General features: G+C 37.2%; 1 protein-coding gene across 8 annotated transcripts in view; it reads right to left on the reverse strand.

Annotated features, from left to right (window-relative positions):
• SRSF11 (serine and arginine rich splicing factor 11) overlaps positions 1-26,946 on the reverse strand; it is a 49,723-nt gene that overhangs the window by 10,113 nt on the left and 12,664 nt on the right. For 4 of the 8 annotated variants that reach the window (XM_043460991.1, XM_043460990.1, XM_043460989.1 and 1 more), the window contains exons 2-8: positions 26,207-26,428; positions 19,915-20,048; positions 16,033-16,142; positions 14,026-14,118; positions 13,204-13,253; positions 9,878-10,005; positions 5,763-5,844 (exon numbers count right to left, since the gene is read on the reverse strand). In XM_043460991.1, the coding sequence (XP_043316926.1) occupies positions 5,763-5,844; positions 9,878-10,005; positions 13,204-13,253; positions 14,026-14,118; positions 16,033-16,142; positions 19,915-20,048; positions 26,207-26,406 (797 nt within the window). In that variant the 5' untranslated portion in view covers positions 26,407-26,428. Of the gene's footprint in view, positions 1-5,762; positions 5,845-9,877; positions 10,006-13,203; positions 13,254-14,025; positions 14,119-16,032; positions 16,143-16,432; positions 17,853-19,914; positions 20,049-26,206; positions 26,432-26,946 lie in introns of those variants that run through there. The other 4 variants (XM_043460993.1, XM_043460995.1, XM_043460992.1 and 1 more) reach the window with 2 other exon arrangements.

The raw sequence follows: 26,946 nt of genomic DNA on the forward strand, positions 1-26,946 counted from the left end.
ACCTACATCATAGAATAGTTGTAATTTAAGGAAAATTATACAATCCAGCTCAGCACCTTAGTGTAGACATGTAAATTAAATACTGACTCCCTCTGCTCTTATTGCTACGCTACCATAGTGTTGCCATCATTCTCTAGAACAGCTGTTTCAAAACCCATTAGGAGTAACATCTCATCAAATTAAGTAACTGTATTTTGTACATCACTTATTTTTGACCATATCTGAAACTAAACAATCCCTCTCAATAACATGTCTATATCCCAGGAAATTTTCATGTAATGCTTACCTACCTTTCTTTAAGCTCCATAAGGATAGGGGTATATATGTCTCCCTTATTCACCAACTGTGCCCTTGAGCAACAACTACTATATTGTGTAATGAAAGGTACTACTAATGTATTTTGAGGGAAACACTGACCCTCTAGAATTATCAGAACCATCACTTTCTTATGAAGAATTAAAAAAAAAATTATGGAAAACCAAAATCGATGCTGTTTGAATTAGCTACTGTTCATCTTTTGAGAAATTTGGCTTTAAAAAAAATTAAACTTAACAATCATTTTAGCAAAACTATGTAACACATTTACCTTACTTCTAATGTATAAAAAAATGGCTGTAAAAAATTATAAATGCATCCTCACGTGTTTCCTTCTAAATGAAGTGATTAATAATATAAAGATTTAAAAAATCTAATAAGCAGAAGTATTACACCTATCAGTTTACTATAAGGTCCTGAAACAGTTATTTTTCAACAGCACTGCACTGCAGTCACTTCAACATTCAGTTCATATAAGCTTTTAACATTAGAGAAATATAAAGATTACCATTTATATAACAAAGCTAGTGGAGGTGATCGAATTCCAGCTGAGATACTTCAAATCATAAAAGATAGTGCCATCAAATTTGGAAAACTCAGCAATGGTCGGTCACAGGACTGGAAAAGGTCAGTTTTCATTCCAATCCCAAAGAAAGGCAATGCCCAAAAATGTTCATACTAATGTACAACTGTGCTCATTTCACAAGTTAGCAGGGTAATGCTCACAATCCTTCAAGCCAGGCTTCAACAGTACATGAACCAAGAAATTTCACATGTACAAGTGAGATTTAGAAAAGGCAGAGGAACAAGAGATCAAATGGTCAACATCTGTAGGATCATAGAAAAAGCAAGGGAATTTCAGAAAAATTACTAATTCTGCCTCATTGACTACGCTGAAGCCTCCTGACTGTACAGATCACAACAAACTGTGGAAAGTTCTTAAAGAGATAGGAATACCAGATCTCCTTACCTGCTTCCCAAGAAAACTGTATCTAGGTCAAGAAGGAACAGTTAGAAATGGACACGGAACAATAGACTGGCTGAAAACTGGGTAAGTAGTACGTCAAGGCTGTATACTGTCCCCTGCTTATTTAACTTACGTGCAGAGTACTTCATGCTGGGTTACATGACTCACAAGCTGGAATCAAGATTGCCAGGAGAAGTATCAACAACCTCAGATTCACAGATGATACCACCCTAATGGCAGAAAGTGAAGAGAAACTAAAGAGCCTCTTGATGAAGGTGCAAGAGGAGAGTGAAAAAGCGGGCTTAAAACTCAACATTCAAAAAAACGAAGATCATGGCATCTGGTGTCATCAATTCTTGACAAATAGATGGGGAAAATATGGAAACAGATTTTATTCTCTTGAGCTCCAAAATCACTGTGGACAGTGCCTGGAGCCATGAAATTCAAGGACTCTTGTTCCTTGGAAGAAAAGCAATGACAAACCACTGACTTCCCTAGTAGCTCAGATGGTAAAAGCATCTGCCTACAATTTGGGAGACCCAGGTTTGATCCCTGGGTTGGGAAGATCCCCCTGGAGAAGGAAATGGCAACCCACTCTAGTACCCTTGCCTGGAAAAGCCCACAGACGGAAGGAGGAGCCTGGTAGGCTACAGTCCATGGGGTCATAAAGAGTCGGACATGACTGAGCGACTACACTTTAACTTTTTCAGACAGTATATTCAAAAGCAGAGACATCATTTCACCGACAAAGGTCTGCATAGGCAAAGCTATGGTTTTTCCTGTAGACATGTATGCATGTGAGAGTTGGACCATAAAGGTTAAATGCCAAAGAATTAATGCTTTTGAGCTGTGGTGCTGGACAAGACTCTTAAAGAGTTCCTTGGACTGCAAGGAGATCAAACTAGTCAGTCCCAAAGGAAATCAACCCTGAATATTCACTGGAAGGACTGATGCTGGAGCTTCAATACTTTTGCCAGCTGATGAGAAGAGCTGACTCACTGGAAAAGACCCTGAGGCTGGGAAAGATTGAAGGCAGGACAAGAAAGGGCCGACAGAGGATGAGACGGTTGGATGGCATCACCGACTCAATGAACAAGAGTCTGAGCAAACTCTGGGAGAGAGTGAAGGACAGGGAAAGCTTGCGTGCTGCAATCCATGGGGTCACAGAGAGTTGCATACAACTGAGCAATTGAACAACAATTATTATTATCTATTATTAATTACTATTTATATATAAGTAAAAAGCATATTAAAAGTAATGGTCATTTTATATGTCAAGATGCTTAAAATACTACAATTTATAACTATCTTTCTGCTATGATGTGTTACCACAAGTGTTCCAAAGGACTTTTCTCTCATGGTCATAATTAAAATTAATATCTGAAAGGCTCAGCATGTAACTCGTATATACAAAAGATGTAAGTTCTCCTTTTTAAGTCTTTTTAAGTATTAAACAAAGCCATGAAAGCACTTGTCCTGGAAAGTTAGTATTCTAAGTATAGGCACAGCTCAGAGATAGAGCTTGCTCCCAGACCACTGCAATAAAGATATCACAGTAATAGTATGTCACAATGAATTTTTGGTTTCCCAGTACACTTAAAGTTATGTTTACACTATAGTCTGTGAAGTATGCAATAACATTATGGCTAAAAAACATTGTACATACATTAAAAAAATATTGTTGCTCAACTGCTAAACATCACCTGAGCCTTCAGTGAGCCATAATCTTTTTGCAACAGTAACATCAATGATCACTAATCACAGAGTACCATCACAAATATAATAACTAAGTTTGCAGTTTTGGAGTGGCAAATGTTAAATGTGGAAAGATTAAGACGAATACTAAGGTTTTGTGTGTCATCTTATTAAGGCAATAGGGAACGTCTAAAGGTTCAGTGGAGCCCTCAGATGTTCTAGATTTAGGTTTTTGAAAGGCAAAATCTTTCAGCACGAAATGGACTGGGGTGAAGGTGGATGACAGACACAGCAGACAGGACCACCCTGTAACACTCTGCTACAGATTGCAACTCTGTGCCCTCCCAGAATTCTTACAGGAAACCAAATATCCAATGTGATCATGTCATGAGGTAGGAGCCTTTGGGGTGACTAGGTTATGAAGGCCCAGCTTTCATGAACAGGATGAATGTGTTTATGAAAGACGTCTCAGAGGGAGCTTCTCTGGTGGCTCAGTGGCAAAGAATCCACCTGCCAATGCAGGACCAGGGGTTCCATCCCTGGTCCATGAACACTGCACATGCCACGGAGGAACTAAGCCAGTACTACTGAGGTCATGTGCCCTGACGACTGAAGCCCGAGCGTGCTACAGCCTGTGCTCCGTGACAAGAAAAGCCATTGCAATGAGAAGCCCAAACACCGTAACCACAGAGTAGCCCCACTTACCACAACTAGCTAAAAGCTTGCAGAGCAACCAAGACCCAGCACACTCAAAAATAAATAAATAAAATTATTAAAAATAAAAAAAATAAATCTGAGATACCCCACCCCTGGTCCATCCTTCTATGTGAGGTCACAGTGAAGATATAGGAAACCATCAATATAAATGAGGAAGTAGGTCCTCACCAGACAGCAAATTTTCTGACACCTTGATCTTGAATTTCCCAGTTTCCAGAATAGTCATAAGTAAATTTCTATTGTTTATAAGCCACCCAGTCTACGGTATCCTATTATAGCAGTCAAATGGACTAAGGCACAGTCTAAGAAATAACTTAACAATGCTATGGGAGCTATAAGGTCAATTACCCACCCCAGAATCATAACAAGGTAATACTTGCCTTTGCCACTTTGACATTTGTACCAATGGTGCAAAAGCATCTCCTCACTACAAATCAAGATAGTGGCAACTGAACCTGTTATTTACTGCATCTGCAGTGAAGATTCTGTAGTGAAAATCCTGCCATTTTCACCAAGGACGTCTTTGATAGAGCCAGTAAAAACTATTTATTAAATCTTAATTCCTTGAGTACTGTTAAAGTAGTATCATTATTGACTAGAAATGTTAAATCTGGTCTCTTCAGCAACAATCTGTGCAATGAAATGAGCAGTATGCATAAATCATTTCTGATACTTTTAAGTTCAGTGACTGTCAAGGAAGACACTTGTGTGATTGAGTGTGAGCTTACCTAATTGCTTTTGCCATGAAACATCTTAACTTGAAAGAACTGACAAACCATGGCTGTTCAGACTTGGGTATCTGGTAGACACTTTCATGAAAAATGAATTGTTTATCATTTCAATGAAAAAAAATTGTTGCCAATAATAAAATCTGAGCTTTCAGGAGAAAATTAAACTTTGGAAAACTTAAACCCACCTTTGTGAACCTGACAGCTTCCAACATTTTAAAAGGGTTTACTGGTAAGATGTATGGTGATACTACCAAGTCATCTTTTGTGTAAAAAAGTGTCAACATTTGAAAATTTGCATAATGCAATCAATCATTTTCCAAATGCGTAACTGTACAAAAGGATGCCTGGTGAAACTATTCACTCAAAGTATAATAAAGATCAACAGATTTTACATATTTTGGTATTATATCAAAGAATACTACTTCCAATTACCTGAAAAGACTATAAAATTACTTTTCCCTCTTCTCACTAAATATTTGTGCCAAGTCAAGATTTTGTATATATATTAACCAAAATATACAATAATAAGCTGAATTCAGAATCCTATACATCTTCTATTAAGCTAAATGTTAAAGAAATTTGCAAAGATGTAAGATGTAAACAAAGCCACTCTTTTAATTTTTTGGGGAAAAGCTTTGTTTCAAAGCTAAGTTAATATGAATGGGTTTCAATATTCATTATTATTTCAAATGATGGTTTCAAACCACATAAACAAAAAAGCTCATTGGAGTTCTTATATTTTTTATGAGTACAGAGGTCCTAGTATCAGCAAGTTTGAGAGTCAATGGTCTAGAAAGATCCTTACAAATCTACACAACTATGTCATGTGAGAAGGAGAATACACTGGTCCTTTACCCTGCAGAGACTTACTCTAGGTAGGATAAAGAATAATAGTTAGCATCATGTAGTTTATCCAGTAATACAAAGAGCAATCTCAAAACACGTCATCTGCAAATATTCAAGCTTTAGATGGGTAAGCTAAGGTTGCATAACAACTCTCCATTCCATGTTACAAGTCAGGAGTCTAGTGAAATATCAGAACTAGAATTCAAGTCGAAAGTTTCAAGTTCAGTGTCCTTTCCAGAGTACTAATTCATTTTAGTGCTCAAATTCCAGTGGCTTCTTCCTATCCTTGGATTTTTGGGGGGATTTTAAACTATCTACCATCTTTTCTCTATTTATATACCTGTGAACAGTAATTCACATACGCTGCAAATAGCAGTAGTTATCAAAACCACTGCAACCATGAGCTAATTAGGTTAACAGCATATGTGACATAGGGAAATAATCTTTGTCTAAGGAAGAACTTACTACCAAATAGCAATCAATCTAATTACCTGTGCCTGGAAGATGAGGGAGTCCTCCTCCTCCTAGAACGTGATCTTGACCTTGAGTGCCTTCGTTTTTCTTCTTTCTTATCTGGATTTAAATGAAAAGGAATCTGGATATAGAAATCATTAAGCAAAAAGACTATTCCCATTTGCAAAAAGATTATTTCCATTTAGGAGTTACTCTAAGAGTTTATTACCCTAATTTTCAGGTTTGATATATGATCCTTAAATTCAGGTAGCTAAAGGTTTCTGAAGCTATGAAGTGTCATCCATAAAACAATCTATGAAAATAACTACCTTTCTCATTCTTTACTCTTTACAGGTTTCTAAATCATGAATCCTTTTTGCATTCCTTAGGTTCTCCTTCCCCAAACATAGCTACAATTCACCCAGATTAAAACTCTACTCTGTACATATTCATGTATTAATAACACCTCCCCAAACTGTACTTAAGTGTAAAATGTTTATATTTATAATAAAAAACATAAGATAAACATTTAAAATTCTTGGAACAGCGAAATGTTCCTTTTTAGTCATCACTTAGCTCTATGCTCCTTTCCTAGATATGTCTCATCAATCACTCATTTCTTTACTTCTGGGATAGAAACTAACTAAACCAGCTCTCTTTTTAATCTTTCTGTTCCACTTTTGCACTCCTTTTCAACACTGTGTAAGTTTATGAGCAGAGCAAGAATGATCTGTTACCATTTAGTAGTTTAAAATAACACATAAATTCCTTTAACAAAGGACCGAATGAGGAGAAATACAGCCATTGCATTCTTTACATATGGACTATCATCCAAAGTGAGAATGCTGCGCTAGCGCCGGTGACTGAGAGTCAAGTATTCATTTGCAATGCAGCAGCTACACTGGGTCAGGAAGATCCCCTGGGGCAGGGCATGGCAACCCACTACAGTATTCTTGCCTGGAGAATCCCATGGACAGAGTAGCCTGGTGAGACATAGTCCACAGGGTTACAAGAGTCAGACATAACAGGTGACTTAGCCTGCTTACACAAAGTGAGAATGAGTGAGTTCCTCTTTTACATTTCTATTATTTCATTAATAGAATTCAACTTATAAATTAACAAAAATTCGTGCAGCAAAAAAAATTTCATAAAGAAGTTGTTTCTAATCATTTTAGTTATGAGTTTCCAATGAAAACAGAAATGGTGTTCTGGTTTTGGAGTTATATATATCTATATCCATCTCTCTCCATATATAGATAGATAACTGGATCTATATAAACTGCTTATCTATATAAACTATATCTGTATAGTTATCTATATAAACTGCTTGCCATCTGACCCTGGGTTAATTATTTAATAACTTGGTTAAATGAGACAATACACAGAAAGCATTTGGTATTTAAAAAAAAAAAAGAAAGCATTTGGTATTATCCATTATACTTTATAATTATTTGTCTAATACCATACACAAAAACCATCCCATTAAGAACAGGAATGAAGAAAATGAATAAAGCATTGTTTATAACAAAAAAAAAAAGTCAGGACCAAAGATCCAAATACACATGTACAGAAAATGGGACAACCATTCATCTCATCACAAAAAGACAATCTGCAAAGAATAATCTATTTCCTTTTCTTTAAACAAATGGTGTGTATAGAAGAACATTAGGCTTTCTTGGTCAAATAGACTATATATCAGGCTACCCCAACTTCAGTTCAGTTCAGTTGCTCAGTCGTGTCCGACTCTTTGTGACCCCATGAACCACAGCACAGCAGGCCTCCCTGTCCATCACCAACTCCTGGAGTTTACCCAAATTCATGTCCATTGAATCGGTGATGCCATCTAACCATTTCATCCTCTGTCATCCCCTTCACCTCCTGCCCCCAATCCTTCCCAGCATTAGGGTCTTTTCCAATGAGTCAGCTCTTCGCATCAGGTGGCCAAAGTATTGGAGTTTCAGCTTCAGCATCAGTCCTTCCGATGAACATCCAGACTGATCTCCTTTAGGATGGACTGGTTGTATTTCCTTACAGTTCAAGGGACTCTCAAGAGTCTTCTCCAACACCACAGTTCAAAAGCATCAATTATTCGGTGCTCAGCTTTCTTTACAGTCCAACTCTCACATCCATACATGACTACTGGAAAAACCATAGCCTTGACTAGACAGACCTTTGTTGACAAAGTAATGTCTCTGCTTTTAAATATGCTGCCTAGGTTGTTCATAACTTTCCTTCCAAGGAGTAAGTGTCTTTTAATTTCATGGTTGCATTCACCATCGGCAGTGATTTTGGAGCCCCAAAACATAAAGTGAGCCACTGTTTTTCCCCATCTATTTCCTATGAAGTGATGGGACTGGCTGCCATGATTTTAGTTTTCTGAATGTTGAGCTTTAAGCCAACTTTTTCTCTTTCACTTTCATCAAGAAGCTCTTTAGTTCTTCTTCACTTTCTACCATAAGGGTGGTGTCATCTGCATATCTGAGGTGATTGATACTTCTCCCAGCAATCTTGATTCCAGCTTGTGCTTCCTCCGGCCCAGTGTTTCTCATGATGCATTCTGCATATGTTAAATAAGCAGGGTGACAATATACAGACTTGACATACTCCTCCTATTTGGAATCAGTCTGTTGTTTTATATACAGTTCTAACTGTTGCTTCCTGACCTGCATATAGGTTTCTCAAGAGGCAGCTCAGGTGGTCTGGTATGCCTATCTCTTTCAGAATTTTCCACAGTTTATTGTGATCCACACAGTCAAAGGCATTGGCATAGTCAATAAAGCAGAAATATATGTTTTTCTGGAACTCTCTTGCTTTTTTGATGATCCAGCGGATGTTGGCAATTTGATCTCTGGTTCCTCTGCCTTTTCTAAAACCAGCTTGAGCATCTGGAAGTTCACGGTTCACGTATTGCTGAAGCCTGGCTTGGAGAATTTTGAGCATTACTTTACCAGAGTGTGAGATGAGTGCAATTGTGCAATAGTTTGAGCATTCTTTGGCATTGCCTTTCTTAGGGATTGGAATGAAAACTGACCTTTTCCAGTCCTGTGGCCACTGCTGAGTTTTCCAAATTTGCTGACATATTGAGTGCAGCACTTTCACAGCATCATCTTTTAGGATTTGAAATAGCTCAACTGGAATTCCATCACCTCCACTAGCTTTGTTCATAGTGATGCTTTCTAAGGCCCACTTGACTTCACATTCCAGGATGTCTGGCTTTAGATGAATGATCACACCATCGTGATTATCTGCATCGTGAAGATCTTTTTTGTACAGTTCTGTGTATTCTTGCCACCTCTTCTTAATATTTTCTGCTTCTGTTAGGTCCATACCTTTTCTGACCTTTACTGAGCCCATCTTTGCATGAAATATTCCCTTGATATCTCTAATTTTCTTGAAGAGATCTCTAGTCTTTCCTTTTCTGTTGTTTTCCTCTATTTCTTTGCATTGATTGCTGAGGAAGGCTTTATCTCTCCTTGCTATTCTTTGGAACTCTGCATTCAAATGGGAATATCTTTCCTTTTCTCCTTTTTTTCCCGCTTCTCTTCTTTTCACAGCTATTTGTAAGGCCTCCTCAGACAGCCATTTTGCTGTTTGCATTTCTTTTTCTTGGCGATGGTCTTGATCCCTGTCTCCTATACTATGTCACAAACCACTGTACATAGGGCATCAGGTACTCTATCTATCAGATGTAGTCCCTTAAATCTATTTCTCACTTCCACTATATAATCATTAAGGGATTTGATTTAGGTCATACCTGAACTTAGGCAAACATAAATGACTAAAAACAACAGTAAAACCCCCCAAATTAAAAACCACCAAAATACCACACAAAGCATTAGGTACTCCTAGGCACCAATGTTTCAGAATGAGTAATTCTCTCTTTAGGAATTGGGAGGTGTCTGTCTTGAACGCTGTAAGATGTTTAGCATATCCCTGGCCCTCTACCCACTGGATGTAGTTTGTACCAGCATGACAACTAAGTTTCTCCAGGTATTTCCAAATATGTCTGGGTGACAACATTTATCCATACCACCCATCCACCTCTGAAATGAGAATCACGGCCCTAAAAGACCTTTTATAAAAATATGGGGGAAAAAATGACTGAAGTATTATTCAAAATATTTCTAAACATAACTGCATAGATCTATTTTACCTGGTTCTATAGCAGCAGAAATTAAGGACTGTGCTTCTCGTACTCTCTTCATGGCTTCCTCTATTTCTTTACTAGAGGTATCAGATTTCAGACTTGGTGAAACAAGACCAGCAGCGACATGATTCAATCTGGAATAGAACCAAGAATTGCATTTGACATATTTAAAAACATATTTATATATCCAATTAAATACCTGTTTCCCATCATTTTACTAAGATACTCCTTTAAAAAAGTGAGAAGACTCCGTAACTTTGGCAAAATCACACACAATATAGTGAAATGGCACTTGCCATTTTAAAAGACGCAGATATGTCAAGAAAAAACTAATTTTGCTGAACATCCATCAACTTTCCTTATACTTTCTAAGAATTGTTAGTAAACAAGAATATAATAATGGCAATTATTTTTGATTAATAGAACGTTCCTTCACGTGATTTAAAAAACTTTTCTACTTCATTCTAATTTTGTTGAGGAAGAGAATTCCTTTTTAAGTTTGCAGATGACAAACTGAGGCAGAAGCTGATGACATACCAAGGTTACTTATGAAATTCCTGACTGAAAAGGTTAAAGGGTCTAGTCTTTAGCCTTAAGGGTTTATAAAAGTGAGAAAAAACCATAGACACCAAGTTGAGGATGATAGTTATTTGTGGGCAGTGTAAAATGTAAACAAGAAAGACTACGGGGAGGTCTTTTATTTTTTAACTCTATTAGTCATATTTTACTTAATAAGCTTCATGGTAGATACATGCTTGGATTTCACCTGGTCATGTTTAGAAAAAATGCCAGTAACTAATATAATCAAATGATTCTGTTCTGCCTCCCTCACATGCTTTCCTACTTACTGACAGTGACTTTCACCCAGTTAAAAAGAAAATCAGTTCTAATGAGGTGGATGAAACTGGAGCCTATTATACAGAGTGAAGTCAGTCAGAAAGAAAAACACCAATATAGTATGCTAACCCATATGGAATTTAGAATGATGGTAACGATGACCCTACATGCGAGACAGCAAAAGAGACCACAGATGTATAGAACAGTCTTTTGGACTCCGTGGGAGAAGGCGAGGGTGGGATGATTTGAGAGAATAGCATTGAACTCTGTATATTATCATTGTCAGTCCAGGTTCCATGCATGAGACAGGGTGCTCAGGGCTGGTGCACTGGGATGACCCTGAGGGATGGGATGAGGAGGGAGGAGGGAGGCAGGAGGGGTGTTCAGGATAGGGAACACATGTACATCCATGGTTGTTTCATGTCAATGTATGGCAAAAACCACCACACTATTGTAAAGTAATTAGCCTCCAATTAAAAAGAAAAAAAAGAAAATGAATTTAGCTCAGATTTCACACACTAAGGTGCTTTCCTTGTGGCTCAGTTGGTGAAGAATCTGCCTGTGATGCGGGAGCCCTGGGTTGGACCCCTGGGTTGGGAAGATCCCCTGGAGAAGGGAATGGCTATACACACTCCACTATTCTGGCCTGGAGAATTTCATGAACTGTATAGTCCATGGGGTCGCAAAGAGTTGAAAATGACTGAGTGACTTGCACTTAACACACTAAGAAATGACTAATGAAAACTTCTCAAGAATCTGTGATATGTCAAGTAGGTAATATAAACAGCACCATGAATAAAACTTTTCAAAGCACTGAAAAGACAGTGACTTTTAGCATGTGATGTATATTACTCTCACTCTGGGCTAGTGCTTCCCTCAATTCTGTCTTTCTCTTATTCATCTCCCAGGTTTCTCTAATATTCAAGCCAAGTTCTTCTCCTTGTCATAACGTTCCCACAGCAGCTCTGTACCTCCTTGAGTTGGATGCACATGCTTCACTGTAGTTAAAAAATGTGTCCCTTCCTGAGTATAAATGCCATGAAGGTACAAGCTTATAGGAGGCAGTCAATGTAATTTTTTAAATGAATCAACTAAAGACAACATTAAGCTCTCTAATCGTCATCCTGAGACAATCCTTAGGATGATATTCATGAAATAAGTCTGAGAAGCAGCTTGGCTTGCAGCAGAAAGGCAATCTTGATTCCAGCTTGTGTTTCATCCAGCCTGGCATTTCTCATGATGTACTCTGCATATAAGTTAAATAAACGGCAACAATATACAGCTTTGACATACCCCTTTCCCAATTTTGAACCAGTCCGTTGCTCCATGATCTGGTTCTGTTGGTTCTTGACCTGCATACAAGTTTCTCAGGGGATAGGTAAGGTGATCTGGTATTCCCATTTCTTGAAGAATTTTCCAGTTCGTTGTGATCCACAGTCAAAGGCTTTCATGTAATCAATGAAGAAGATGTTTTTCTGGAATTCCCTTGCTTTTTCTATGATCCAATGGACACTGGCTGTTTGATCTCTGGTTCCTCTGCCTTTCTAAATCAGCTTGTACACCGCAAGTTCTTGGTTCATGTACTGTTGAAGCCTGGCTTGAAGGATTGTGAGCATTACCTTGCTAGCATGTGAAGTAAGTGCAACTGTACAGTAGGTGAACATTCTTTGGCACTCATCTTCTGTGGGATTGGAATGAAAACCGACTGTTTCTAGTCCTGTGGCCACTGATGAGTTTTCCAAATTTGATGGCATATTGAGTGCAGTACTTTAATAGCATCATCTTTTAAGATTTGAAATAACAGCTGGAATCCATTCACGTCCATTCGCTTTGTTCATAGTAATGCTTCCTAAAGCCCACTTGACTTCACATTCCAGGATATGGGGCACTAGGTATGTGATTACACCATCATTTTTATCCATGTCCTTAAGACCTTTTTTGTACAGTTCACCTGTGTATTTTTGCTACCTTTTCTTAGTATCTTTTGCTTCTGTTATGTCCTTGCCTTTTCTGTCCTTTATTGTGCTGATCTTTGCATGAAATAATTCCTTAGCATCTCCAACTTTCCTGAAGAGATCTCTAGTCTTTCCCATTGTATTGAGTCTATTTCTTTGCACTGTTCACTTAGGAAGGCTTTCTTATCTAAGTAATCTTTGGAATTCTGCACTATCTTTCCTTTTCTCTTTGACTTTCACTTCTCTTCTCAGCTATCTGTAAGGCCTCCTCAGACAACCATTTTGCTTTGCACCATTTTTCTGGTAGATGGTTTTGGTCACTCTGGTTTAAGCTATTTACAATGATCTTCAAAAATTAAAAATTACACCAAAACAAAACCCTTTATAGATGGGCTTACTTCTGGATTTTTCTTTCTAGAAAATAGGATTATGTATTGCATGCTTGAGATAAATTTCTTTTAGCTATCAAAAAATAACTGCTATCTGCAGACACTGACATATTTCTATCATCAATGGAAGCGAAAGGAAAAAAGTTCTTACTTGGGATCAACAGTACTCATAAGTTTCAGCAACTGATCTGCAGCAAGAGACTGGAAAATAAAAATATTAAAAATGAGAACACACAGAATAATAAATGATTACTATTTTAATTTTTTTTAGTATGTTGAAATGTCCTAGAACAATTTGGCAAGCCTATAGAAGCTAACATATCCCAAGCACCACAATGACCAACAGAAATATAATGCTAGCTAAATATGTCACAGTAAATTTTCTAGCTGCAAAAAAATAAACAGATGACAATAGTGACTACAGTACCGGATATCCAGAGCTGCTTTATCAGGTTAAATACAAATATGATGAAGTTGAACAATCTAGATTTTATAGATTCGCTTATATAAAGATTTCCTGAGGACAAGTAACATTTTAAGGAAACATGTAAAACAAAAATCAAAGTGCTCAGTCAGTATAATAATCAAAAGGTTTTCATAAAGAACTTCAGAAAAGTTTATCTAAATTGCAATGATGGAAAACAAAAATTTCCAAGTGAGTAAATGACAAGAGAACAAATTATAAACACATTCCTATCTTTTCATGACTTGTATTCTGACTCTGCAACATTGATGTGGTAGTGGCTTCCTATGAAACTAGTCTTTGCTTTGAACATTATAAAATGAGAAATTCTTTAATGGGCAAGGGGCTAATGCAGTGACCCTCTAATCTCTCATTAACAAGTTTATGTAAGAAAAAGTCACTACCATGTAACAGTCAGTTATCTCCTGCTGTTGAAATGCAAACTAAAATCTAATGAAGCAAATTCTTTAATTACCAAAACGAGCTCAGAGTTCAAGGATATTAAATTACCTGTGAGTTCAAGTTAGCTCCAGGAAGCCCAAGGGCAGCAAGGGCAGGATCAAGGGTAGGAGCTCCCAAAGCAGCCAATGGAACAGCGCCAATCTGTGGAATTCCAAATTGTGCTTATTTAAAATTTTGTTTCTGTCTTATACTGTCAGGCTGGGAGAGTATGTCAACTTTTTTTTTTCCTCTAAAGGGTTGGATGATTGCTAGTTGAAGTCTGTAAGCTGTGCGGGCTCCTCCCCCCAACTAAATGTGTATCTTAAATTTATTCCTTGGGGCTTCCTTGGTGGCTCAGCTGGTAAAGAACCTGCCTGTAGTGTGGGAGACCGGGGTTCCATCCCTGGGGTGGGAAGATCCCCTGGAGAGGGGAGTGGCAACCCACTCCAGTATTCCTGCCTAGAGAATCCCATGGACTGGTGGGCTACAGTCCATGAGGTCACAAAGGATCTGATAAGACTTAGCAACTAATACCTATTTACTTACAATTCTTAGCCACAGCAGTAGTGGCTCTTTCTATACCTGAGATTCTTATATTCATTAAGAGTTCCCTAGTAACTTCCTGTTGTATGTTCTTAGTCTCTCAGTTGTGTCTGACTCTTTGCACCCCCTTGGACTGTAACCTCTGTCCATGGGATTCTCCACACACAGAGTAGTGAAATGGGTAGCCATTCCCTTCTCCAGGGGATCATCCTGACCCAGAGATCGAACACAGGTCTCCTGCATTGCAGGAGGATTCTCCACTTTCTGAGCCACAAGGGAATTCCTCATAATCAGTCAATTTAATGCACACAAACAATGCAAAATCTTAAAACTGTGCAGGCAGTTTAAGCTTCTTCACAAGCACAGTGCTTAAAGTTCTCCTAGTTTCATTATTATTTATTAAGTATAGGTAGCAGACTTACTGTAATTTAACCGATCACTGAGTTAAAATCCTGTTAATACAGTTGATCCTTGAGCAACATGGGGGCTAGAGGTGCTGACGCCTCATGTAGTTGAAAACAGACCTGTAACTTCAGTCAGCTCTCCATATCCACTGGCCCGTATTTTGATTCAACCAATCTTGAGTTGTGTAGTACTATAATACGTGTTCAAAGTGAAAGCATTAGTTGCTCAGTTGTGTCCAACTCTCTGCAACCTCATGGACTATACAGCCCACTACGCTCCTCTGTTCACAGAATTCTCCAGGCACGAATACTGGAGTGGAGTGGGTAGCCATTCCCTTCTCCAGGGGATCTTCCCAACATAGTGATCAAACCTGGATCTCCTACATTGCAGGTAGATTCTTTACTGTCCGAGCCACCAGGAAAGCCATGTAGTAGTTAAAAAGAAATCCTCATATAAGTGGAGCAAACAGTTCAAACTCATGTTGTTCAAGGATCAACTATTGTAAAATTGGCTTATTTATTACACAATTTTATACATCAAAGGTATCTATGAATTACCCAGAACTTAAAATTCATCTTCACGTCATCTACTTAATGCAAACCCCAAGAGCAAAAGATAAAACGGTATGGGGAAAGAAAAAAAAAGTCTTAACTTCATACCTTCATTTTCTCCATTCAAATGAACATACTATTTTAAACATGTGCAACACAAATATGCCTCATGATTTATGGGCTTTTTTGAGAGTCAGTGACAAAATGATAAGATATATTACTATTTTTTTTTCATTTATTTTTATTAGTTGGAGGCTAATTACAATATTGTAGTGGTTTTTGTCATACATTGACATCAATCAGCCATGGATTTATTTACATGTATTCCCCATCCCGATCCCCCCTCCCACCTCCATCTCTACAAGATATATTATTATTTTTGAGAATGTCCTTATAATGTAAACTACCACTTTAATACTTATGATTACAATACAACAGCATTTTACAATACTCTGACCATGTGACAATAGTCTGTGAAGTGGAATCACACAACACTCAAAAAAGGCACAAATATATTTAGCTTTATCCACCATTTGGTGTTCCTTTCCACGCTTTAAGAATTCAATAGAACTATTACCTGGGTAAGTGGGTTAGGAGTAGGCAGGAGTCCACCACCAGGCAGAAGACCTGCCACTGCATTAGCTGGTGCCAACAGAGACAAAGCCTTAGTCTCATCAGGAATAACTCCTGCAGAGAAACACCCATGCATTAGAACACACTCTTCTGCAAGACAGAAAACACACAAAAACACCCAGAAAATGTCTCCCTGATACACCACCTGAGTTTGTTGAAAGTACTTATGTTCGCTAAAATATAAAGCTTGATTTCTATGATTATTTATCATTAATTTTATGTCAGAAACTTCAATGTGTGAAAATTTGTTTCCTTTTTCTCTACAAATGGTTAAGTTTCTAGAGTAAAAAAAAAATAGCACAATACACACTACTTTTTTGTTAACACTGCCAAGATTTCATCACCTGTACTCGATTTTTAAGTCATGAACCAAACGTAAGCAAGCACAGTCGGTTCTCCAGGGGTGTGCTCTCAACTTTCAAAAGCTGTTTTATGAACAACGACTCGTGTCGGCTGCTTCACTATAAAGCACACAGAAAAATCAAGATACACAAGACAAAAAAAGTTTGATTTAGGGGTTAATAATATGGTACAGTTACTATGATTTTCTTTTACACCTACCATACAATTTTGTAAAAATTAAGAGAAAAAAGTATGTAAAGGAAATATTCTGTTGAATCAAGAGTAGGGCTTTTGCTGACTCATGAAAATGAATATGAATGTTTCTGAAGGTCTCTGAACACACACAGGATGTGTGTGGGAGTGAATGAGAGGGAAAGAGAGAGAGAATAAGTAAAACATGGCACATTCCTTACCTGTACAGTAAAATGCTTTATGTTCCAATATGTGCCATGCTAACCATACCAAAAAATGCTGCTACATAGTGTCAGTTCAAAAGCTAACTTAGCCAAACTCCTAAAGCCAAAAACAACATGTATGTCTGTTTTTAAAGCCTAATCTGTGTATTCAGATAAAATCTAAGGGTCCTGAGACAAATATTTATGTAGACAATTTAAATTCTATCCAACAGCAAAAGCCCTATACAGATGGATTAATCTGTTAATGTGCCCAAGCCCCCAAAATGAGAGTTCAATAATACAATTAAACTACATATTTGCAAATACCAGTAGTATTTCTGTAATACATATTAAGAAACTGCATCTCATCATAAAACATACAATATGTACAGGGCACTTAAGAGAAACTGGATAAGCTGCAGAAGAAAACTGTTGGGTGGTATTTTCAGCAGGGCCTGGTATATAGTTCAGGCTGAACCAGGGAAAAGAACTGTAAAACACAACAACAAAAAAGAAAAACCACTGTTAAATAAAGGTAATGGTTCCTTCCACCTAAACTGAGAAGTGCCGATAATATAAACAAATGTATACTACACAGCACTGTTATCTTGCTTGTGTCAGAGCTGTCATCAATTTAGATACCAAGAGTTATGGAGGGGGGGAGAAGGGAGAAGATTTAGATATAGGGCATTAATGCATCATTATTAACAAACCTACAAAGATTATGGGATAATTTTGCATGCAAAATTATGTCTCAAGAGGATAATATTAAGTATCGACATCTTGCTAAAATTAGTGCATTTGCAACATTTCTGGCAAACTAAAATCCTCTTGAATTTATTGTGAGACACCGGATAGAAGATCTGCATCCATTAAAAAAAAAAGTCATGCATCTGATCCTCTGATTAAAAAAAGACTATTTAAAAATAAAACTACAATTTAAAAATAGCAATGAGGCCCCTCACCAGTTAATTTTCATGCGTCAAGAGTATTTTTTTTACTGCTGCTTTGATAGAACCATGAAATACTGCATGAATGTGTAGAAACGAAAGAAAAAGAAACAGACAAAAGAAACAAACATTAACCAAGGAACCTAAATAGTCCCCAAATGCATTATTATTAAGAGTTCCTTCCAAATTCAGCTATCTCAGTTTTACCGGTTAAAGACTATTCCTTACCGTAGACTTTGTGTCTATTGTTCTAAAACACTGACCAAGAAGCAACGGCATAATGTAAGAGCTAAAACCAGGGTGAATGGTGACAAAAGGCTTGAGTACATCAGTTATTTAGTGGAGGCAACATTAATACAGCATACCATACCAATAATTACCAGTAATATACTAATAGATTCTGTAACTAAGCATTTCTGTAATTCTAATAATCTACTCCCTAAATATCTGTTTCAAAACAAATCCAAAAAAATTACTATGGTCTAAAAATATTTATGAAATCTTGTTATATGATATACTGTATTATGTTCAGGGCTTGGGAACTATGACATAATATTTAGCCAAAAAGAATTTTTATAATTATAAGGCTAACTAGTGTTTTGCAAATTACTCACATGATTTGACCCTTGTTCCAAAAGCTATGTTCTACATACACTTATCCTAAATTTGAATTCTGTAAATTTTCTCTTGATGGTTAAGTCATCCTACAACAGGCACACTGACAGAAAATGCTTAATCAAAACACACTAACTCACAAGTTTATCACTACATATATACATACACTTTAAAACCTTAAAACTGGGCTCATACACTTCAATATCACGGAGACAGATTTACTGCTATATAGCATGCCTTAATTTATCCATGAATGCAATTTAATTTCTTTAGAAAACCACAGAGGAAATTTTTCTAAGTTTTAAGGACTAGACATTTCACAATTTTTACAAGGAACGGTTTAAATGTTCACATCAATATTCAAAGACAGCAACTAAAGTTAACAGTATCTAGATTCTGCTTCCACTGACCAGTTCACCAAGGAGAGGGGAAAGCATTTATACCCCGGTCAGCATATATGTTAATAAAATCCAATAATTTTAACATATTTCAGTGACTTCTTTCACTAAATTTATAGTTACCAAAAAGCAAATAAAGTAGCAGTACACTGGGAACAAGCTAAGTATAAAGTATGTCTTAGAAAATTTCACAAAGTGGAATAAAAATAGTGTTGTCTTGTCACAGTGGCTTTTTTAAGATCCAAAAACCCTGCTCATTATTTTTCTGCCAAATTACTTTAACAGCCTAAAATGTAAAAAGAGAGAAAATGTAGTTAACAAATGGTTACACCATGAAAACACTTGGGGGACTTGAGTGCTTGCTGGCCTTTAGTTAATGTCTAGAATCCCCTGTAGCTGCAGAGGACCCACTGTTTTTCAGTCATCTGGAAGAGTTTTGCATTTGCCTTCTCCACTATAAAAATCACACACACAAATAACAGAGAGAAGAATTTATTATTTAGAGATATTCTAGAAAATATAGCAAGAATGAACAAGAAAATCTGGCATAAAACAAAACACCCAGTGCCCATTTGGCACCTAAGCTATAGGAAATATTGAACTTCATAAAAACCAAAACCAATGCGACCCTTGGTATACTGAAATTCAATGTGGGATATATTTTTTAAAGTTATTGGTAAGAAGAATCACTAACAGGAATCACTATGGAAATAAACCAACCTGGTCACATTTATTCAAAATAGAAACATCATCATGCATTTATTTGAAGCTTTCTGTGTAAATGTTCATGAAGTGAACCGTTCACCTTCAGGACTTTTATATAAAACAATATTAAATTAACTAAGCAGATGTATCTTAAGGAATTACGATTAGGGAAGTGGTTTTAATGAACTTAAAATGTTTTAAAATAATGTAAAAGGTTAAATATCTTATAAAAACAAATCAGATTTTGAATTTTAAGTTAGAAAGCCTTCATGTAAAAAAATATGGACCACAGTATAACAAGGGTTTCAAAATGTTAATAGCTTAGATTTTTTTAACATGCTACTAATGCTCATTCTAAAACTACACTGAGGTAGATGGTCATCATAGGATGCCCACATAGGTAGTTAAACAAAGCACAAACCTTCTGCATATGGTACGACTATCAAAGCTCTGTCAACGAATACAGTGTTTGTCAGATGCTGTGCCACAACTGCTGAGTCCGGATCATGGAACTTAACAAAGCAGACTCGGGAGGAGACTGGTAAAGGCGAATCACTAAAAAATACACAGATAACATAAAGAAGAGGAAATTATAAGCAAAAACACAAATGAATGACTCACAAATACCTGCATTCCAAAAGCTTAAGAGGCAGAGGAATACATAACTGCACACATATTAACCAGTTCAAAAAACACATGGCGTTTTTCAATAAAGTACTATCCACAGAACTGACTATAGAAAATCATACCCAAAACAATCAGTGCTTAAATTCATAACACATCAAGTTAAAAAAAGTTTGAAACCAGTCTCAAGAGTCTGAACAGATCACAAAAATGTCAACATTTATTTCATAGTATCAATACCAGCCATTTTAAAATACAAATAGCAAGTAACTAGTTTTGGCTTGGAAAACTTTTCATTATGGCTAACTTTTTAGAGCTAAAAACAAACATTTTCCATTTCAGGGACAGAAGAATATTATGGTCAAGTACATCTCTTTGACAATCAATGAGTTTTCTTGACCTGCCTACTAAATGCCCTGTCCTCTTTCATCTACAGCTTATTAAATCTTCCAGGCATTATAAATAGTTAAGGGTCTCTCAGAGCACTTTCACACAGAGAAAAAAATAAAGTACTCATGGGAATAATACTCCCCCCCCCCCAACTATTACCCAAAATTTCAATTAACAAAAAATCACTTTTCTTGGCAACTTGTTTATGTAAAACAAAAACAAGCTAAGGTACAAGCAACAGTTGCTCTAAGCAAGATAAGATTAGGAAGGGAGCAGAGTGTTTTTTTAAAAAATATAAGACAGTTAAATTTCTGCCACTAAACTTTTTGTGGAAGGAAAGATTAAATAAGGTAGGGGTAAAAAAAAAATAAATAAATAAATAAATATGGTAGGGGTTTCTTTGCTCTCTAACACCAAACCAAAAGCTATTTGAAAATCAATGAACTAAAGTAATCACATTATCCCAGGTTTATATTAGAATCTTGGAAGTGGGGGGAGGACTACAATTAAATCAAGATCTCTGATGAAAGAAGGACTGAATGATGCCATCTTTAATTCTCCCTGACGATTTTAATATGCACCCAGTGTAAAGAACCACTGCTTTAACAAGCCAATTATATTTTCAGACTCAATAATGAGGGAAATCCCGTAATACTTTTGAATTATTAGAAGGGGGTAATTGTCAACTTTTCTAAGTAAACGAGATTTTCATGTATATATAAAAATTGGATTACATCAGATTGGTCACACCAAGTGTTTCAGATTAAGTGCTGAAACATTTTCTTATAATTTGGGCACGATATGAAAATAAAAACTTCTTACCAACATCAGTCTATACTCTTGAGAACTCTAACCTCTTAGAATGTTAAGTTTTCCTAAAGGCACTGCCCTTATTAGCACAGATGCTAATCTAGGTTCAAAGCAAAGCTGTCAATGTATGCACTGAAATGGACTTAAGCCATACTGCTACCGAACTTTACTGGAAAATGGTTTTTTTTGAAAGGATACAATTTTTTTTAATGTGAAGCATCACTGTTCTGAAATTTAAAAATGCTGCACCCAGTATAGTGAAAATAATGCTTTTTCATCACTAGTACTAGGGCTACATAGCTCTTACTATTTCTGACAGTCACATTTTTACAACTAAATTAAAAAGCTCTTTCAAATGCTATCATTTTACGTTCTAAAGTGTAAGCATTTACATTTCTTAAAAAGTGACGCTACTATACATCTCTACCAATGACCCAATTTTGTTCCTATTTGCAGGGCAGGTATAGAGATGCAGACATAGGGAAGGGACATGTAGACGTGGGTGGGGACAGTGGGATCAACCGGCAGAGTAGGCTGACAGATACACACTACCACGTGTCAAACAGCCAGCAGGATGCTGCCGTACAGCCAGGAGCTCAGTTCCGTGCTCTGCGCCAAGCCAGCCGGGCGGGATGGAGATCCAGGGAGGGGTGTGTGTACACACAGCTGATTCTTTGCGGTAGAGCAGAAATGAACACAACACTGTGGGGCGATTTTACCCCAGTAAGAAAAGGGACCTCCATACTCCTCTGACACCGCCTACTGTCATCTAACTCAACGCAAACATGACTATAAAGTATCAGGTTATTAAAGAACACAATCAATCAAAGGTTCTTTCGAAAAAATTAGAAAGTATGCCTACGTGCTCCCAATATATTTCCATTTAGTGATCTTAAATGTTCACATTTTTTTCTATCCACCCATGTCTGTGCAACATTATTTGACTACTCTATCATACCTGTAAGTGGTGGTGCGGTAAAGATAAAATATGAACAATTTAAATATTATGGGAAAGTACAGTAAGGACTCAAAAGGGCAGATAATTCATCTCGCCCCACTTTAAAATGTCGTTTAAAACCACTGCCGTTTGGTCCTGCAATTTATACTGTCACATTTTCTCAGTTAAAATCAATAAGAGACGTTAATAAGAACTGACATTGGAAATTTTCCCACCCTAGGATCTTGTGCAAGTACCACTGCTAAAAATATGACTGTTAAGAATTAAACATAAATTACCTTTGAGAATATCCTTACCTTTAAGAATTAATATAGAAGAGGCAGTGCAGGTGAAAAGAACTGAGGAACAAGATAGGGAAAAGGGCACCTTGTGTGACGCTGCCATCCTGTATCTAAGAGTGTTGGTGGTACTGTGTCTAGTCTCTTAGTGACCTCTGAGGCTTGTTTCAGAATCTTCTGGGACACACGTAAAATTCAGATGACTCTTCCACCTCAAGCCCACTGAATGTGAGAATCCTTTTCATAGGAAGGCTCTGATTCTTAACAAGATCCTTAACAGATATTCATGACTGCTAAAGTAGAAATTCTGGTCTGGGTCAGTTCTTTCAACCTCATCTTAATATTGAGCTAACCATTTTAGAGGAGAGAATTTTGAGCTTATAAACAAAGTATCTCTTAAGCCCCACAAAACAGCAAGTCTGTGACAAAATTAACTCTGTTGACCTCACATCCTCTTTCCCTCATGTGTTGTTCTTTAGTTCTAAAAAAATACAGTAAATTGTTGCATTTAGTTTTAAATGTAGATTTTATATTTTAAAATATTTTATATTTTTAAATTAAAATTTTTTCAAGATAAATTATGTTCCCTCCCTTACCTAACTATACTAAGTTACTTATATGATCATTAAAGTATCTCTTTTTGGTCCCTGAGAACGTAGTAATGGATTTATCTGCAGTGTTACAGAAGTCTTCAGTTATTGAGTAACTGACATATACTTCTCAAGGATCATTACCTGATAAGCATTCCAGTGACTTTCTTCACTGATACCTCACTAAAATCAAACATTTGAAGAATACCTATTAGGTGTAAAAGAATGATTCCACTCACAAGTTGCTTGCCTCTGAAGGAAATCATGATGAAGTGGTAGAAAAGAATCACATTAGGTTTCAAATACTAGTTCTGACACTGGTAGAAATCTATGTGAATTTCAGTTCACTCATTTGTAAAACAGGATACAAGGCTTAGTTCCCTCTGAATATATAAGGCTATCATACTGAAAAGAGGCATAAAATACTACTTGTTATGAAGACAGGTCGTTATCACTGCATGGAATTTTAAGTTAGCAATTTCTGGCTTAAAAGAACCAAGAAATAGGAGAATTTGATAATAAAATGAGGGGAGACACCTTCTTGAGGTTCTCAGTGAAATGTTTGTGATCCCAGGAATTTTCCCCACAAACAGGAATTTGGGGCTAAAATTAGGATTTCAGTAGGTGTGGGTTGGAGCTCAGTCACATAATACTTTAAAAGTGCCCCTCAAGGGATGTTGCTGACCCCAAGGAACCTTATTCTAGAAGACAGAGGAGTTTGTCAGTTGGTGAACAGCTCTACAGAGAAAAAGCAATTAAATTGAATAGAGAAGTCAGGGAGCAGTTGCATTTTTATATTGTGTGAATCGGTGACATTTGAACAACAAAAGAAAGCAAGCATGTCAGAGTTCCAGGTGGATATGAACACCTCCTGGGAGAAACATATACCCATTAAAAAAAAAAAAAAAGAAATCAAGCAACAAATATATTTACAACCAATAGAATTTCAAGTAATAAGTCATTTGATCTTATTTTATGAGTAACAGTAAATTTTTGGAGTACTTTTGGAAAGATGAATCCCTTTTAGACTATTAGGACTCCATAGCACATTATCTGCAACAAACTACTACTGAACACTGTAGGGAGCTTAAAGAAACCATCAATAAAGTATTTCCAAATTGTGCAGGTCAGATTAGCTATTAAAACTTAAATTAGTAAAAAAGAAGAGAAAAGAAAAATCTATATATTCATACACACATATAATATTAAATGAACAAAAGGCTCTACATTCATACTATTCAATTTAGAAAGGCCACTAAAGTAATGTAAAATTCACTACATTATAAGCTTACATACTTTCAGAAAAGAAAATGACCTGTACATGGGTGAATATATAAAGGAGTCAGAGCAAAAATGTGTCAGTATTTATTCTTCCCAATGTAGGGAAAAAATCCCCTTAATGCACAGCACCCCAGAGATCAAGTTACCTGGAACACACAACTCTTCCTGATTAGGATGGAACCACTCCATCGACTACAAATCAAAAAGCCAGTCTGTTCTACCATGACTCCCCCTTGAGACACAGACAAGGTAACATCCCACACTTCTGTCATCTTTTTTTTTTCCCTGTCACTTTTTTATGAAAGTATCATAAAAAGAACATTTTCACAAGAAAACCGTTTCATAGTCAGCAACTCTAAAAAAAATTCTTAATGACTTGTGGGACTGGAAATAATTTTCTTATAAATATGTCCATCATCTCATATACTTTGAGAAATAACATTACTACAATCAAGTAATCAATAATAATCAGATGTGTCACTTTCATTTCCTGCCATTTTACCATTAATTAATACTACTAACGATGAAAGGAACGTTGGGAGAAAGTAACAGCAAAATACCCATTTCTGTAAGTTCTTATTATGAAAGCCATTTGTCCTTCATTGTCAAAATAAATACCTGTGTAAAATAACTTCAACAAAAAGTTTGTTCCTAGAATTCTACACTTCATGTTAAGTTAATTAACTCTAAACCTCTCTCCATATGTATAATACCCCCAAATTAAAGACAACACAGCACCTGAAAACATTATTATCTGAAAATACTTTAAGGAAAACATGATGAAATACCGTATTAAATACCGACTGCAGTATGATCAACTTAGAGAAGCACACAGATTTATCATGCCCAGGTTATTAATGATTCATTACACATCCACAACATTGGATTCTTTGAGGATTCCAATCTCCTGTTTAGTACTTAAGTGGCATCACAAAAAACTTATGGTACAGCTGGAACTGAGTACCCACTGACAGTAAAATCTGAATTTTCACTCTTCCCAAGGAGCACTGGACTATTTTATTATTTCAAATTTTTGCTCTAGTATTTATCACATCTTGTTATAGCTTCATTTCTTACAATTATTGCACTCATTTAACACATCTGTGATAAAAATAAGAAATGTAAGACAACAGGATAAAAACAAAAACCCGTACACCCCAAATTTAAAAAATTTAACGTTCTAAAAAATTCCTTCTGAAGAACAATTCTAGAATATAAAAAATGTGTACGTTATTTAAACGAAGGGAAATATGAGATTTCAGCTGTAACTCTTCTCATTTTAAAAAGTACTCAGGCTCACTGAATGTCAAGAGTGCTAACTGAATTATATTCAATGGGCCAGAATCACTTAACAATATTTAGCAGTAACTGAACAGTTTATAAAGTTCAATATAAAAAATAACACAGAAACGAAAATTTTTATTACTTTTCAAAGAATTCAAACGATTGGTTTTTTTTTTTTTTTTTGAGAGATTAACCTATACAAGATACATAAAATGGAGTTTGTCTTGTTTTTAATGACCACGCAGGTACAATTTAAAGAGAAAAAAAAAACCAACCAAGATTAGAAGCCAGTTGTCTCCTAAACCCCCAAACCCTGGCCCTGCCTCTTTGCATCAATAGGTCTAATGCACAGATTTCTTTCATAAGTAAACCCAATAGCCAACCTCAACTGAAGCAGCCTAGCCCAGGGAGGCAGAGACAAGGGCCTGCAGGAAACGCTATGGGTAGGCCCAGGCTGGGGAGGAGTTAGCAAAAACCGTGATGGTGGACGATACTCACTCAGGCGGGAAGAGGCGCAGTTCGTCGATCTTGCCTAGGAAACCGAAGAGGGTCCGCATCTGCTCAGAGCTAGCGCTCGGGGAGACATTAGTCACCTGGATTACCTCGGTGCCGCCGCCTCCGCCGCCGCCGCCGCCGCCCCCCGGCCCGCCGCTGGGGCCCGGGCCCGCAGTGCTGGGGACGATGGTGGTGTTGCTCATGGCGCTGCTCGCGGTCTCGCTCCTGCTTTAACACACCAAAGACACAACAAACAGTGAGAGGGAGGGGGAAGAGGAACCATTCGCCGGAAAAGGCACAGCACGGTGTCCGAAGCTACAGCTGCTCCTGCTGCCGTCGCCGCCGTTTCTCCGCCCCGCCGCTCGCCGCGGGGAAGGAAGAGAACGCGCGAGTTCCAGCCCACGAGAAAACAAACGGCCGCCCCCACCTCGCCTCCAACCACCTCACTCGCGGCCCGAGCTTCCCACAATGCCTTGCGGCGCACGGGTGCGTCACCGTCGGCTCCGCCCCTGCCGGCCCAGCGAGCCATGCTCGCAACCGGAAAATACGCGAGAAGGGGCTGCTGTCTAGTGAAAGGCCTTATCTCCATCTCTCTCCGCTCCTGTTTGTTCCCCTTCCTAAAAAGAGGAGAACGGTGGAAGGCATTAACTTTTTTCTTTTTTTTTAAAGCACGCCTCCACTCCCCGACAAAAACTGCACACTTAAGCAACTATTCTTATTTAAAATGCCCACGGTATTTCTTT

The sequence above is a fragment of the Cervus canadensis genome, chromosome 2 (assembly GCF_019320065.1).
Source record: "Cervus canadensis isolate Bull #8, Minnesota chromosome 2, ASM1932006v1, whole genome shotgun sequence".
In the NCBI taxonomy this organism is placed as follows: domain Eukaryota; kingdom Metazoa; phylum Chordata; class Mammalia; order Artiodactyla; family Cervidae; genus Cervus; species Cervus canadensis.